Below are 16,810 nucleotides of genomic sequence, written 5' to 3'. Positions count from 1 at the left end.
GTCTATATTGTGCCCTGTGATGTGGTGCAGATGTAAGAAGTCGCCTGGCAGCAATGAGCTCATAAAAAGCTCAATAAACTCTCTCACACCCAACCCCAAACAAAGCGTACACCCAGCTCCGCACCGCGGCACCAGGCCTGTACACACATGTGCAGCTTCCCAAACCGCAGTATAGAAACACTCAGTACACTGTGTAGTATAGAGATAGTCTGGATGTACACTGTGTAGTATAGACATAGTCTGGATGTACACGGTGTAGTATAGAGGTACTCTGGATGTACACTGTGTAGTATAGAGGTACTCTGGAGGTACACTGTGTAGTATAGAGATACTCTGGATGTACACTGTGTAGTATAGAGGTACTCTGGATGTACACTGTGTAGTATAGAGGTACTCTGGATGTACACTGTGTAGTATATAGTCTGGATGTACACGGTGTGGTATAGAGGTACTCTGGATGTACACGGTGTAGTATAGAGATACTCTGGAGGTACACGGTGTAGTATAGAGATAGTCTGGATGTACACTGTGTAGTATAGACATAGTCTGGATGTACACGGTGTAGTATAGAGGTACTCTGGAAGTACACTGTGTAGTATAGAGATACTCTGGATGTACACTGTGTAGTATATAGTCTGGATGTACACGGTGTAGTATAGAGGTACTCTGGAGGTACACGGTGTAGTATAGGGGCACTCTGGGGGTACACGGTGTAGTACGGGGAGCACTCTGGCTGTGCACGGTGTGGTACGGGGGGCACTCCGGCTGTCCGCGGTGCAGTATAGACATACGCCGGCTGTCCGCGGTGCAGTATAGACATACGCCGGCTGTACATGGTGCAGTATTAGTGCACGCCGGCTGTACATGATGTAGTATAGAGATAGTCTGGATGTACGCGGTGTAGTATAGAGATACTCTGGATGTACACGGTGTAGTATAGAAATACTCTGGATGTACACGGTGTAGTATAGGGGCACTCTGGAGGTACACGGTGTAGTACGGGGGGCACTCCGGCTATGCACGGTGTGGTACGGGGGGCAGTCCGGATGTCCGCGGTGTAGTATAGACATACTCTGGCTGTCCGCGGTGCAGTATAGAGATACTCTGGATGTACACGGTGTAGTATAGAGATAGTCTGGATGTGCATGGTGTAGTATAGAGATAGTCTGGATGTACACGGTGTAGTATAGAGATACTCTGGATGTACACGGTGTAGTATAGGGGCACTCTGGAGGTACACGGTGTAGTACGGGGGGCACTCCGGCTATGCACGGTGTGGTACAGGGGGCACTCCGGCTATGTCCGCGGTGTAGTATAGACATACTCCGGCTGCGCGCGGTGCACTTTACACACAGAGGCGGCACCCTGTAGTTGGTCGTTGTTGGTAAACACTTCCAGGAGGTCACAGCGCAGAGTACAATGTAGTAGTAAGCGGCGTCCTGTTTTTTTCCTGTAGGAAATCTGCTCAGGAAACCTCCCGTCTCCTCTTTCCTTTCTCAGGCCGGAGCAGTCCTACCCCCACCTCACCCGGGCACCGTGCCAGCCTGTGTGTATGGAGGCCGGAGCCGCAGCTATAGTAACCCTGGATGTATGCAGTGGTGCAGGCAGGGGGGGGAGGGGCACTGCACTGTCAGGTGAATGTATGGCTGAGGGTAATAAACAGGTCGAAGCACTCAGGTGACGGCCTTATCTACACGCCTTCCAGGCAAAACAACAGGCAGGCCTGCCAGGACAATCCCTGCCACTCCCCCCGCCGCCGCTGCCACTCACGCCAGATTCCCAGCGCTGCACAAACACATGAAATGAAGCATTCACTACCAGCTGCCAGAGTTCACTATTCTTGGGTTACCACACTGCATACCGAGCTCCCATGGTCCACCTTTATACTCCCTGCTCTGTTCCTGCATAAGCTGCGTCCTGGGGTGGGCAGAGGCACATAGCCTGTGAGGGTGATAGCTAAATCTCTCCATTTTAATGAAATCTCAATGTTAAGCCCCTGGAATCCGGAGCATCCAATCAGAGGCCACCGTTTACTGATTTTAGGAGAATAAACGCTGCGTGCGGATTGGGTGCTCTGGTGCTGGCGCTGTGCAGGGTTGGCAGTGACACAAACATGAGGCTCGCTGGGGATTCTAATCCTCTGCAAAACACAGGGCGAGAGTCCCATACGGCCGCTGCTCTGTGTCCCCGGTGAGAATTATCTGCAGATCAGGTGCTGGGGAAGGTCAGGTTACTGGATGGAGGCACTGGGTGAGAAGTGGAAGGACCAGTTTGATGGAATACAGAGAACTGAGCAGACCTGTCTGTGTACAGAGGGAAATACGGGGTGAGAGGGTAGGGAGATACGGGGTGAGAGGGTAGGGAGATACGGGGTGAGAGGGTAGGGCAATACGGGGTGAGAGGGTAGGGAAATACGGGGTGAGAGGGTAGTGAGATACGGGGTGAGGGGAAGAGATATCTGGGGTGAGAAGGTAGGGAGATACGTGGTAAGGGGTGAAAAAAATTCAGGAGGAGTGGGCAAAGAGATACAGGGTGAGGGGTGCAGGTATATGGGGAGAGGGGTGATCATATAGGAGGAGTGCAGAGGTGAGGGGTGGACAGATTTGGGGTGTGAGGAGTGTGCAGAAAAGACGGGTGAGGGGTGCTCAGAGATGGGGAGCGCAGAGATGGTAGCACAGAGATGTGGAGAGAGGGGAGCACAAAGATGTGGTGCGAGGGGTGTGCAGAGATACGGGGTGAGCAGAGATGAGGGGTGCGCACAGATGCTGGGTGAGAGGTCAGAGCAATTATTGTAGGTGGTGGGTGAGGGAAGCCAAAAAAGGTGGCACACTGTAGACTGCGGGTCGATCACATGGTGTGTGGCAGGAGCAGGGACATGCCGTGGCACACAGGTGAAGAGTGTCAGAATGGGACAGGAAGGAAGAGATGCCGGGCAGTGTGGGAAAGTTGTTTGGGTGCCGGGAACTGGGATGATGGGATCAGACGTAGGCGCACGGGGGAGGAGGGGGGTGTTTATCTAGTCCGTGCCAACGTCTATACCGCAGAAGTGAAATGTGGGCGCTCGCTGTCTGCGTATAGATTGTGAAAGACTTTTCTCTGCCACAATACGGCTCCCCGCTCATCACATGTCACGCCAACGATAACAGAAGACGAGAGCTTTCCACATTATCAAGGGCCACTTGTGCTTTTTAATGGGCCTTCATTAGGGTGACACGAATGGGGAGAACAAAAGGGCGCTGTTTGCGGCGTTCCCCTCCCCGCGTCCGGAGACAATGCGCTCGGTTGTACACAGGGAGTCCGCGCCACAATGTGGGTCTCGGTAAAAAACAAAACAAAAAGAAAGCAAACAAGAGCTTTGGGGCCTGGCCGGGAGAGCAGCCTAAACTCACACGTCGTCTTCTTCTAGGCCGCTCCCGCTATCGGGGGCCAGTAAATGATTAACGCGGGATTACGTGCCGAGCGAAAAAAGGCACCCTGCTCCTCGGGTGGCAGCGCTCCAAGACGCGCTCTGCCAAAACAACAAGGGCTCGGCCTTGTTCACCCGGAGGAAACACTTCTTCTCCCAAACTTTCCTGCTCGGAAAGTGGTGCCGTGGCCGGTGCTGGAGCTAAAGGGTGAGAGTGGACCTGCTCATTCTTCTGGTGGAGAGATGTCCACGGAGATGGAACTCCTTTCCCAGAATCCACCAAAACAATGGAGTCGCTTCGGCATCAACTCCTAAAACCAGCCCGAGCCAAAAAAAAAGAACTTTACCAAAACTTTTTGCATTTCCAGCCAACAATTGTCACACCACTCAAGTCACACCACTCGTGACCTGGAGCTGACGTGCACAAGCGTGAAGTCCACGTTGGGTGGAGTAACCCTTCACAATGGTACCATTGAGTGATTATGATTTGTTCTTTCATTCAATGTTTCTAAAGTTTGCTGTTAGGACGGTCTGAGCGTTCTGAGTCAGATCCCATGTTTTCTGGCCCTCTGCCCTGAACATCCCCCCCTCCTCCCCCCATTTTTGGACAGGCCCAGGTGTCCGATTCTTGCCCAGAGATGACAGCGTACACATAATGAGTGGAGTCCAGGTGCTTGCTCTGTGCGTGCTGTGGCTGCATTCCAGCTGGAACAACCACCATCATCCCCCTCCCTTCCCCATTACAGGAATCCTCCCGCTACACAGGGACACCAGGGGTGTCCATACAGGGAGCAGCCTCCCGGTGGAGGTGGCCGCGTTGGTTTCTGGGTGGTCCGCGTTAGACACGTCCACAGCAGTGCGGTAAAAGGAACCACTGCCTGCTCCTTCCTCACCCTCCGCTATGAATGGATAGCTGAAGGTCTCTTGGACAAGCGGCTCCTCAATTAGAGGGAATTAACATTTAAACGTGGTCTGCTTCAATGGCTGCGCTCAACGCCATTTTCTTTCAGTCTTTCTAATTATGTGACTTTCATTCTGAATGTTCTATGAGGCAGAGAGAAAGAGAGAGAGAGACGGAGCACCCAAACACCGAGAGAAAGGGGAATACAGAGAGAGACAGAGCACCCAAACACCAAGAGAAAGGGGAGTACGGAGAGATACGGAGCACCCAAACACCAAGAGAAAGGGGAGTATGGAGAGACGGAGCACCCAAACCCCGAGAGAAAGGGGAGTATGGAGAGACGGAGCACCCAAACCCCGAGAGAAAGGGGAGTATGGAGAGACGGAGCACCCAAACCCCGAGAGAAAGGGGAGTATGGAGAGACGGAGCACCCAAACCCCGAGAGAAAGGGGAGTATGGAGAGACGGAGCACCCAAACCCCGAGAGAAAGGGGAGTATGGAGAGACGGAGCACCCAAACCCCGAGAGAAAGGGGAGTATGGAGAGACGGAGCACCCAAACCCCGAGAGAAAGGGGAGTATGGAGAGACGGAGCACCCAAACCCCGAGAGAAAGGGGAGTATGGAGAGACGGAGCACCCAAACCCCGAGAGAAAGGGGAGTATGGAGAGACGGAGCACCCAAACCCCGAGAGAAAGGGGAGTATGGAGAGACGGAGCACCCAAACCCCGAGAGAAAGGGGAGTATGGAGAGACGGAGCACCCAAACCCCGAGAGAAAGGGGAGTATGGAGAGACGGAGCACCCAAACCCCGAGAGAAAGGGGAGTATGGAGAGACGGAGCACCCAAACCCCGAGAGAAAGGGGAATACAGAGAGAGGCGGAGCACCCAAACACCGAGAGAAAGGGAATACAGAGAGAGGCGGAGCACCCAAACACAGAAAGAAAGGGGAGTACAGAGAGAGGCGGAGCACCCAAACACCGAGAGAAAGGGGAGTACAGAGAGAGGCGGAGCACCCAAACACCAAGAGAAAGGGGAGTACAGAGAGAGGCGGAGCACCCAAACACCGAGAGAAAGGGGAGTACAGAATAAAGAGAAGGAAAAGTCAGGAGAGGGGAGATAGAAGAGAGGAGAGAAAGAGGGTGAGTAAAGAGAGGAGTGAGAGATACAAGAGAGCAAGGAAAGAGGGAGAGGAGAGGGGAAGAAGAGAGAGTAGAAAGGCAGAAGAAAGTGAGGAGAGAAAGAGAGAAAAGAGCGAAAGAGAGGAGAGAGAAGAGAGAGGAAGAAAGAGGAGAGAAGAGTGGGACAGGAGAGAGAAGAGAGGGAGAGGAGAAAGAGGGAGGGGGGAAAGAAGAGAAGAGAGAGGGGGGTGAAAGAAGAGAGAGGGGGAGAGGAGAGGGGAAAGAGAGGGGAAGAGAGGAAGGGGAGGAAGAGAGGAGGGGGTGAAAGAAGAGAGAGGGGAAGAGAGGAAGGGGAGGAAGAGAGGAGGGGGTGAAAGAAGAGAGAGGGGGAGAGAAGAGAGGAGAGGGGAAAGAGAGAGAGAAAGGAGAGGAAGAAGAAAGTGATAGGAGAGAGATAAAAAGATGAGATGGGAAGAGAGAGACGAGAAGAGTGGGAAAGGAGTGAAGGAGGACAGAGAGGGAGAAATAGAAGAGAGAAGAGATACAGAGAAGAAAGAACAGAGGAGAGAGAAGAGAGGGAGCGAGAGAGAAGAGAGGGAGCGAGAGAAGAACTGAACTCTTATCCTCCATATGGGACAGGAAAGAGAGAGACAATGAAGACAGAGAGAGAAATGAATGGGGGGAGGGGGGGATAGGTGACCTGGAGCTGGATTTGCGGATGGAGATGACAGTAAAGATGCTGATAGAGGAAAAGGAAGACAGACATAAAATGGGCTTTGGTGGGGGAAGTCAAGCGTCTCCCATTTCACTGCAGGGTCTAGGCAAGATTTCCAGGTGTCGGAGACGTTGTGGCCCCCAGGTCCCCTGGGCCCCGGCCCCTTTCATGGTTTGACCTTGTGACAGGATCAGTGTGGAGTGGAGCCGGTCTGTCTGCAGGGGGGATTGGGGTTAATGAGGATGTTTAACACCCCGAGGCTGACAGGAACCAACTGCTTAGACTGACACAAGGCTCACCAGGGCCCATGCGTGGCCCGCCGAGATGCCTGGTACACCACAGGGCTGGCCCTGCTTTTGGTGCGCCAAGTGGCGTTCATATGAGAATTTATTTTTTTTTCACCTGAAAATAAAGTGGACCTGTCGTATATATTGGCAACGGCTATTTTGTTCCCAAACCTCAACCAATAAACGGTCAACATTCCCAAACCGATGTAATGAGCGGCTAGAACGCCTTTGGTGGGCAAGCTTACAATGACAGGGTCTCTTTATCTGTGCTCAGTGTAGGAGTAGAAATTCTCAGAATCCTCCAGACATGATTGCGGGCAGCAATGATCTGCACATTGCGCAAGTGTCAGGGTGAGGCGGCTATTCCCACCTGACACCGAGCACAGCATTTAACTCTACATGTTCCTTTTCCTGGCTGACTCACCATTACGCAGATGAGACTTTCCATCGCCCGGGGGTCACCATCGGTAGCCCCAGGCTGTGAGATTGCACACGAACATCCTTGTTTACCAGAGAACAAAAATTCCGGATCATTCAGGTCATGAGTTTGTATGATCAATGCAAAACATTTATCAATCGGTCCTGTGTGACAGATCACTGAGCCCCTCCCACCAGAGTACGAGAATGGTAAACCCCATTAGTAGAGGGGTGTTGGTAGAATGATGGACCCCATCACCAGAGGGGGTTGGTAGAATGGTGGACCGTATCAGTGGAGGGCTCATCAGTATAAGGGTCTTGGTAGAATGGTGAACCTCATCAGTAGAGGGGTGTTGATAGAATGATGAACCTCATCATAGAATGGTGTCGGTAGAATGATGAACCCCATCAGCAGAGGGGTCTTGGTAGAATGGTGAACTTCATCGGTAGAGTGGTGTTGGTGGAATTCTGAACCTCATCAGTAGAGGGGAGTTGGTACAATGGTGAACCTCATCAGTAGAGGGGTGTTGGTGGAATTCTGAACCTCATCAGTAGAAGGGTGTTGGTAGAATCTCATCAGCAGAGGAGTTTTGATAGAATCATGAACCTCATCACTAGAAGGTGTCAGCGGTAGAATGGTAAACCTCATCAGTAGAGGGCTGTCAGTAGAATGGTGAACCCCATCGGTCGAGGGCTCATCAGTAGAGGGGTGTTGGTGGAATTCCGAACTCAATCAGCAGAGGAGAGTTGGTAGACTGGTGGACCCCATCAGCAGATGGGTGTTGGTAAAATGGTGGACCCCATCAGCAGAATGGTGAACTTATCAGTGGAGGGCTCATCAGTATAGGGGTCTTGGTAGAATGGTGAACCCCATCAGCAGAGGAGTTTTGATAGAATAATGAACCTCATCACTAGAAGGGTGTCGGCAGTAGAATTCTGAACCTCATCAGTAGAGGTGTGTTGGTAAAATGGTGAACCCCATCAGTAGAGGAGTTTTGATAGAATAATGAACCTCATCACTAGAAGGGTGTCGGTGGTAGAATGGTGAACCCCATTAGTAGAGGGGTGTTGGTGGAATAGTCCCTTCCACACTGACGCAATAGGAGCCATACAGTCGACTCTTCCCACCATAGCCCCCTCATTGTCCTGCCTCATTTTTATCATTTTACTGTTTTCTAAGTTTATACCGAGCCCTAATCGGGTACAAGGCAGCATTGTGTGTGACAAGACAGGAAACTATTCCAGAATGATGGGCGCTTTGTCCTCCGCGCTCCGGGAAGGGCCGCAAAAAACACGATTAATGGAACAGGGCGTGCTTTTCATAACTCACATACCTCACAATCTGCATGTTAGGGGAATGAAACACTTTTATGCTTGATTTTAAATGTATTTATTTGTATGTCCTGTGACCACTGTCATGTGATGGAAAATCCAAAATGTTTGCGTTGTCACCAGAACATGAAGCAAGAGAAAATCTTCCTGTTCTGGTGCCAAATGTCTAAGGAGGGGATTTCCCTCCCTTTCAAGGGATTTTCTCTCACTTCCTGTTGTGGCCACAGGTCAAGAAGTGAAATCTGCAATCACTGATAAGAAGTGACAGGGCCTCTTTAAGTGTCCACTTTAAGATAGACTCTTGTTTCCCTGCTCTAACCCGTCTCTCTGCTCTCCGCAGCTTCCTGTGGGACGATTACTCGGTAGGAGTCCAACTCAACGACTACTTGGACATTGTCTGCCCACACTACGAGGAGGAGAACGTCCCGGGGAGGACGGTGGAGCGCTACACCCTCTTCCTGGTGGATTATGAGGAGTACACCACCTGCAAACCGCTCTCCAAGAACCAGGTCCGGTGGGAGTGCGACAACCCCTTTGCCCCCCACGGGCCCGAGAGGTTCCGCGAGAAGTTCCAGAAGTTTACCGCCTTCAGCCTTGGGAAGGAGTTCAAGGAGGGAAACAGCTACTATTATATCTGTAAGTGCCACCAACATAACAGGCGGAGAGGTTATTGTGAACAGGAACAGTTTAATATGTCTCTTGGGAAGGGTCTGCACACCATCTATGCCCGTTAAGAGGGGCTCCCACCATCCATGAGCCAAGATTTCAGCTCTGCCCACATGCCATGTGCATTATAAGGGGTTCCCACCATCCATGTGCTCAGTTCCTGGGTCTGTTCACCTGCTGTGCTTATTATGAGGGGTTCCCACCATCCCGGAGTCGAGTTCCCGGTTCTGTACACCAGCTGTGCCCATTATGAGGAGCTCCCTCCATCCCTCTACTGAGTTCCCGACTCTGTACACCAGCTGTGCCCATTATGAGGAGCTCCCTCCATCCCTCTACTGAGTTCCCGGGTCTGTACACCTGCTGTGCACCCTATGAGGGGTTCCCACCATCCCTCTACTGAGTTCCCGGCTCTGTACACCAGCTGTGCCCATTATGAGGGGCTCACACCATCTCTAAGCTGAGTTCCCGGGTCTGTACACCTGCTGTGCCCATTATAAGGAGCTCCCACCATCCCTGAGTTGAGTTCCCACCTCTGCCCACATGCTGTGTAGATTATGAGAGGTTCCCACCATCCCCGCCCTCGGTTCCCAGCTCCACCGTGAACCACAGAGGGACATCCCACCGCTGTAGAACTCATGGGATAGAAGCCACCATGGAGTGACTGAGTTCAAAGGAAAGTTAAATCATTAATGCCGTTTATAGCGGAGCTGCTTTCAATGCCCTCACTTCATCCCGCTAAGAATGAACAAAAACCGGCTTTTTCTGTTATCTGATGGGACTTTGGCAAGTGAAAACAGATCCGATAAGCTTCCCGGTAAAGGGCAAGCAGAGGCAGCACAACAGCCACCTTCTATTACTCTGCACGCAATAAAAGCCCATCGGCAGTTTATCTAAACGCATTTCAGCTATGTTAAAGTTCCACTCTCAGGGGGAAGACTTTTCCCTGCGCACGGCTTACTTCCTGCAAACAATCACTGCCAGATAACATTAAATATATACAGACAACGTGCAATGTGATCACTATTTGGCACGATCGGGGTCTGTTTTTACCCCAATGCTAGAGCAATTTGGATCACGCCGGCCGCGATTATGCTGATATTGAAGTCCCCCCCCCCCCTTATCCCTCCATATGGGAGGTTGTCTCTCCCTCACACGGTGGATTTGTGGCCATACACACAGCTGTGTTTTGGGGGATCCGCAGAGTAATCCCCGGCCTTTGTTCCAGAGGCGGCTCTCCTGGGAACGAGTCTGTGCTGGCACGGCGCGGCTCATCCCAACGCAAGCACGGACAGGACACTGCCGTCTGACGATGTCTGTGCGGGGTGTGTCAGCGTAGTGCAGACAGGTCCTCTTTGCAGGAATCAGCACAATAAGTTCAGGATGGCGGGAGGGAGGAGGGGGGTTCCTGCCGGGAGATTGTCCATTGTGTGCCGGGTGAAGAAGGGGTGGGGGTCATCCTCCAGCTTCTGTCTTGTATCTCACCATGACATTCGCTTGTCTTTGCAGCCAAACCCATCCACCATCACGGCGAGTCGTGCCTCAAGCTGAAGGTCCACGTGGGCGGCAAAGCCAGTAAGTAGCCGGACATTTGTCCCCAAAGCTTGGCGGGTCAGGTATTTCACCGGGGGAGCTAGATAGATGCCACAGACTACGCCGGGGCTGAACAAATCTGCTGTGCCACGGCACCAAAATGCCTTAAAAAAATGACCAATCTCTGTCACCATTCCATCTTCCCGATCCCGAGTTGGGGCGCCAAATTACCAACTTCTCTGAGTCCAGTGATATCAGACTGACTGGCTACTGAACTCATGTCTGCCCCCCCCCCCTGTACTCAATGCGGCCAATCTGACTATTGCCATTGGCAAGGGCATCCTTAAGTGACCAATCTCTGCCATCAATCCAGCCTCTCGATTCCAAGCCGGGGTGCCAAATTACCAGTGATATCCAGTCCAGTGATATCAGACTGACTGGCTACTGAACTCTGTGAGCTCATCTGGGCCCCCATGACCCCGATCTGAATACTGCTTCCTAAAGAGTCCAATCTCTGCCAGGATCCATCCTCCTTTGTCAGGGCGCCAAATTACCAACTTTTTTGAGTCCAGTGATATCAGACTGACTGGCTACTGAACTCTGTGAGCTCTTGTCTGCCCCCCCCCCATGTACTCAATGCGGCCAATCTGAATATTGCCATTGGCAAGGGCATCCTTAAGTGACCAATCTCTGCCATCAATCCATCCTCCCGATTCCAAGCCGGGGCGCCAACTGCCGAGTCGGGGCGCCAAATTACCAACTTCTGAGTCCAGTGCTATCAGGCTGACTGGCTATTGAACTCTGTGAGCTCATCTGGGCCCACATGTACTGATCTGAATATCACTTCCTAAAGAGTCCAATCTCTGCCAGGATCCATCCTCCTGATCCCTGTGAGGGGGAAGGTATTTTTCTGGCACCAGACGCAGGGCTCGTTTCCTGCCAGCTAGAATAACTTTACTCACACAATTTCCCAGACAGAGCTCGAGCCGAATCAATTTTTTTAAATCATTTACCGTCTGTCCGTGTGGCTCGAACAATTGTTTTGGTGACTCAGATGGGGTCAAAAAGTCCAGCATGATAAGAATGCTAAAATATTCCCATAGGACCTCCTAGGATTGGGTAAAACATGTCAGTGGGCGGAGTCATGTCTGACAAGGGAAAGCATGTCTGTCTTCCCTATCCAGTATCAATAAAGCTTGTTGCAGTGGGTGGTGGAGGTAAAAAGTCCCTCAGTCCATGTAATAACTGTTCTCTCTTTGTCTCTGCAGCTCAGCAGCCGCTCACCAATGTCCACACCCCGCGAGCCGGAGTCCTTTCGGGTAAGTTCCCATGGTGCTTTGCTGCTTGCTGTAATTAGAGCAGGGTAGAGCACTGGCCCCGGGGACTCACCTCAATGTCAGCCGCCCTTCCCGCCCTGTTCCCGGCAATGAGATCCAGATGCTGAGCTGCTAACTCCCCGGCCTTGTGCCGAGCCTCAGCCTTCGTGTTATTTCCCGGCCTCTAGTACATGTTAAAAGGGACGCTGAGGGTTTTCTAGATCCTCCAGAATGGTGAGGTCTTTGTCTTCAGTTATGAAGAATAGGAGAAGCTGGTCACTGGTCCACCCCTCTGACCCTTGGCCCCTCAAGTTGGTCACTTGTTCTCCCCCTGGCTGCTCCTGCTGGTCATATGTCCTCCCTCCTGACCCCTCCGGCCAGTCACCCCTCCAGGTGGTCACAAGTCCTTACCCCTCCAGACTCTTGGCCCCTTTGCCTGGTCAAATGTCCTCCCCTGAACCTTTGGCTCCTCTGGCTGGTCACTCGTTCTCCCCCTGGCCGCTGCGGCTGGTCACACATCCTCCTCTCTGACTCCTCCAGTTGGTCACAAGTCCTTCACCCTTACCTAGCTATCTGGTCACACACCTTGCCGTTGGACCTCTGGCCCCTCCACCTGCTCAAATGTCCTCCCCCTGACCATTTGGCTCCTCTAGCTGGTCACTTGTTCTCTGGCTAGTCACACATCCTCCCCCCTGACCCCTCCAGGTGGGCACAGGTCCTTCTCACCTCTGGCTAATCACACACCTTCCCCTCAGAACCCCTGGCCCCTCCACCTGGTCAAATGTCCTCCCCCTGACCCTTTGTCTCCTCCGGCTGGTCACTTGTTCTCCCCCTGGCTGCTCCGGCTGGTCACACGTCCTCCCCCCTGACTCCTCCACTTGGTCACAGGTCCTTCACCCTTACCCCTCTGGCTGGTTACATGTCCTCCCCCCTGACCCCCTCCATCAGGTGACGGAATTCTCACAACCTCCTCCTCTTCTCTCTACAGATGGCCCATCAGATGACCTCCCGGGAGTCATGAAGAGCATCGCTCACAATTCCGCCAGCAGACATTCCTCACTCATCATCGTTGGGCTCCTCTTCCCCTTAGTCCTGGCGCTTGGACTGTGACGGAACATTCCGGACTAGGGAGTGGACTGTATTCAGCTGGACAGGGCTGGAGCAGTGCCAAATGACAGAGCCTGGACGCGAGTCACGTGACCAAAGAGAAGCAACGTCTCGAAGACGCACAAAGCGCTTGTATGTAGCCAAAGAACCGTGACCGCGGTGCACTTTCCGCAGAGCTGCGCCCGTGTGCCGGCACCGGACTGATCGCCACTGTGGCCGGGGGCGGGTCAATATCTCAAGCAGAGCCTCGCGGGCAGAGATCTGTACCCTGACCCCCCCCTGCCCTTACCCCCCCATAATCTCTATGAGATGAAAGCGTTGAGCGCGCAGCTGAACCACTGACAGTATTTCTGGCGCCGGGCCTGGCGCGGAGGACGCGTTGTGTACAGATGTAAATACGGCGGATTGTATAGAGTATATTTATAGAGGACTTTAGTATTCACTGTATAAACCACTAACTGCCAACCACCGAACAAAGCCCCCCCCCAACCTGGAGGAGGAACTGGACAAGCCTGAGCGATCAACCCCCATGACCCCGCACCCTGCGCTCTTCCCGGGCCGATGTGTTCAAATGACCCCCAAAACCCCGCCCCCCCTGCGCTCTTCCCGGCCGGGAACGATGCCAACTGGATGTGAATGTGTATAATTGTACAAAAGACAAAGATATAAGCTTTTTATAGGACTGTTTTCTATCTTCTGTAATAAAAAGATAAAGTTCAGAGCCCTCCGTGTCTTTTCTTGGCGGTTATGGGCGGAGCGGAGGCGGCGTGGAGCCGATCGGAAGGGGGGGACATCTGCGTGCGATCATTCATGGGGGACACATATAAAAGGATCCCCAGACAAAAATGTTTCCGAATACATTTAAAGGGGATGTGCCGCCATTGTACTTTGCTTGTGGATAGTGTAGTAAAGAGTTAAAGCCTATGTCCTGTTCAGGAGACTTCTCTTCACTTCCTGTCCTAGAGAACAGGAAGTGAGAGGCGATCTCTATAGGATAAGGGAGGACCCCTCTTAGACAGTTGTCACCAGAACATCTGACCCCATTGGAAGATTGTCCTTCACTTCCCATGCCCGGTGACAACAGGGGGAGATCAGATCAGCATGGCACCCAGTGTTGGCGGGCAGGCGAGGGGATCAGATCAGCATGGCACCCAGTGTTAGCGGACGGGGAGGGGATCAGATCAGCATGGCACCCAGGGTTGGCGGGCGGGGATCAGATCAGCATGGCACCCAGTGTTAGCGGACGGGGAGGGGATCAGATCAGCATGGCACCCAGGGTTGGCGGGCGGGGATCAGATCAGCATGGCACCCAGTGTTAGCGGACGGGGAGGGGATCAGATCAGCATGGCACCCAGGGTTGGCGGGCGGGGATCAGATCAGCATGGCACCCAGTGTTAGCGGACGGGGAGGGGATCAGATCAGCATGGCACCCAGGGTTGGCGGGCGGGGATCAGATCAGCATGGCACCCAGTGTTAGCGGACGGGGAGGGGATCAGATCAGCATGGCACCCAGGGTTGGCGGGCGGGGATCAGATCAGCATGGCACCCAGTGTTAGCGGACGGGGAGGGGATCAGATCAGCATGGCACCCAGGGTTGGCGGGCGGGGATCAGATCAGCATGGCACCCAGTGTTAGCGGACGGGGAGGGGATCAGATCAGCATGGCACCCAGGGTTGGCGGGCGGGGATCAGATCAGCATGGCACCCAGTGTTAGCGGACGGGGAGGGGATCAGATCAGCATGGCACCCAGGGTTGGCGGGCGGGGATCAGATCAGCATGGCACCCAGTGTTAGCGGACGGGGAGGGGATCAGATCAGCATGGCACCCAGGGTTGGCGGGCGGGGATCAGATCAGCATGGCACCCAGTGTTAGCGGACGGGGAGGGGATCAGATCAGCATGGCACCCAGGGTTGGCGGGCGGGGATCAGATCAGCATGGCACCCAGTGTTAGCGGACGGGGAGGGGATCAGATCAGCATGGCACCCAGGGTTGGCGGGCGGGGATCAGATCAGCATGGCACCCAGTGTTAGCGGACGGGGAGGGGATCAGATCAGCATGGCACCCAGGGTTGGCGGGCGGGGATCAGATCAGCATGGCACCCAGTGTTAGCGGACGGGGAGGGGATCAGATCAGCATGGCACCCAGGGTTGGCGGGCGGGGATCAGATCAGCATGGCACCCAGTGTTAGCGGACGGGGAGGGGATCAGATCAGCATGGCACCCAGGGTTGGCGGGCGGGGATCAGATCAGCATGGCACCCAGTGTTAGCGGACGGGGAGGGGATCAGATCAGCATGGCACCCAGGGTTGGCGGGCGGGGATCAGATCAGCATGGCACCCAGTGTTAGCGGACGGGGAGGGGATCAGATCAGCATGGCACCCAGGGTTGGCGGGCGGGGATCAGATCAGCATGGCACCCAGTGTTAGCGGACGGGGAGGGGATCAGATCAGCATGGCACCCAGGGTTGGCGGGCGGGGATCAGATCAGCATGGCACCCAGTGTTAGCGGACGGGGAGGGGATCAGATCAGCATGGCACCCAGGGTTGGCGGGCGGGGATCAGATCAGCATGGCACCCAGTGTTAGCGGACGGGGAGGGGATCAGATCAGCATGGCACCCAGGGTTGGCGGGCGGGGATCAGATCAGCATGGCACCCAGTGTTAGCGGACGGGGAGGGGATCAGATCAGCATGGCACCCAGGGTTGGCGGGCGGGGATCAGATCAGCATGGCACCCAGTGTTAGCGGACGGGGAGGGGATCAGATCAGCATGGCACCCAGGGTTGGCGGGCGGGGATCAGATCAGCATGGCACCCAGTGTTAGCGGACGGGGAGGGGATCAGATCAGCATGGCACCCAGGGTTGGCGGGCGGGGATCAGATCAGCATGGCACCCAGTGTTAGCGGACGGGGAGGGGATCAGATCAGCATGGCACCCAGGGTTGGCGGGCGGGGATCAGATCAGCATGGCACCCAGTGTTAGCGGACGGGGAGGGGATCAGATCAGCATGGCACCCAGGGTTGGCGGGCGGGGATCAGATCAGCATGGCACCCAGTGTTAGCGGACGGGGAGGGGATCAGATCAGCATGGCACCCAGGGTTGGCGGGCGGGGATCAGATCAGCATGGCACCCAGTGTTAGCGGACGGGGAGGGGATCAGATCAGCATGGCACCCAGGGTTGGCGGGCGGGGATCAGATCAGCATGGCACCCAGTGTTAGCGGACGGGGAGGGGATCAGATCAGCATGGCACCCAGGGTTGGCGGGCGGGGATCAGATCAGCATGGCACCCAGTGTTAGCGGACGGGGAGGGGATCAGATCAGCATGGCACCCAGGGTTGGCGGGCGGGGATCAGATCAGCATGGCACCCAGTGTTGGCGGACGGGGGAGGGGATCAGACCAGCATGGCACCCAGTGTTGGCGGCGGCTCTTCCTGGCGGGGAAGATTACATCTCCTCTTCTCCGGCATTGTTTGTACAGCTCTCGCCGTTAATCTGATCCGCGGGGCAGCGCGGAGTGCCGCCTTCCTTCCTGGCACCCCATTGGAGGACTCGGCAGGAAGATGTTTGCACAAAAGCTCACACTCAGAATGTCAACACAACGTGAGAACTCCGACAGCAGAGATTTGCTGACTGGGGAGATTCACCTTCTCTATGTGTCACCAAAACAGCCGGTGACGGGCGTATTTACTTTCTACAGTGGTCACCAGGACAGGAAGTGACAGGAAATCTCCAATGGGGGGGCGTCACTTGTTCCGGTGTCACCCCACATATGATACAAATGTATATATAATATCATCTGAAGCCAGCGTTGCACATGCAGCTCCTCCCCCCACCAAAAAACTTGCGTCCCCCCAAAATCCAGCGGGTTCTGTCCCTGCGATGTCAATCCGCAGACCCGAAATGCAGCCAGTCAGCCTTTTGACATGCTGATCCCTCTCTTCGTAGGCCGGAGTCCTCCTGGCAGGACACAGGTGACACCTTAGTGGCAGACATGGAGGTGTCACCAGGATGTGAGGTGT

The 16,810-nt window shown here is 54.2% G+C and overlaps 1 protein-coding gene across 1 annotated transcript in view; it reads left to right on the top strand.

Annotated features, from left to right (window-relative positions):
- Positions 1-13,345, top strand: part of EFNA1 (ephrin A1) — a 16,124-nt gene extending 2,779 nt beyond the window's left edge. The window contains exons 2-5 of the mRNA XM_018565876.1: positions 8,516-8,811; positions 10,348-10,413; positions 11,640-11,690; positions 12,676-13,345. Of these exons, the coding sequence (XP_018421378.1) occupies positions 8,516-8,811; positions 10,348-10,413; positions 11,640-11,690; positions 12,676-12,797 (535 nt within the window). The 3' untranslated portion in view covers positions 12,798-13,345. The remainder of the gene's footprint in view (positions 1-8,515; positions 8,812-10,347; positions 10,414-11,639; positions 11,691-12,675) is intronic.
- The last annotated feature ends 3,465 nt before the right edge of the window (positions 13,346-16,810 follow it).

The sequence above is a fragment of the Nanorana parkeri genome, unplaced genomic scaffold (assembly GCF_000935625.1).
Source record: "Nanorana parkeri isolate BGI_ZX_2015 unplaced genomic scaffold, ASM93562v1 scaffold897, whole genome shotgun sequence".
Taxonomy (NCBI): domain Eukaryota; kingdom Metazoa; phylum Chordata; class Amphibia; order Anura; family Dicroglossidae; genus Nanorana; species Nanorana parkeri.
This window is presented reverse-complemented; position numbering and strand designations above follow the sequence as displayed.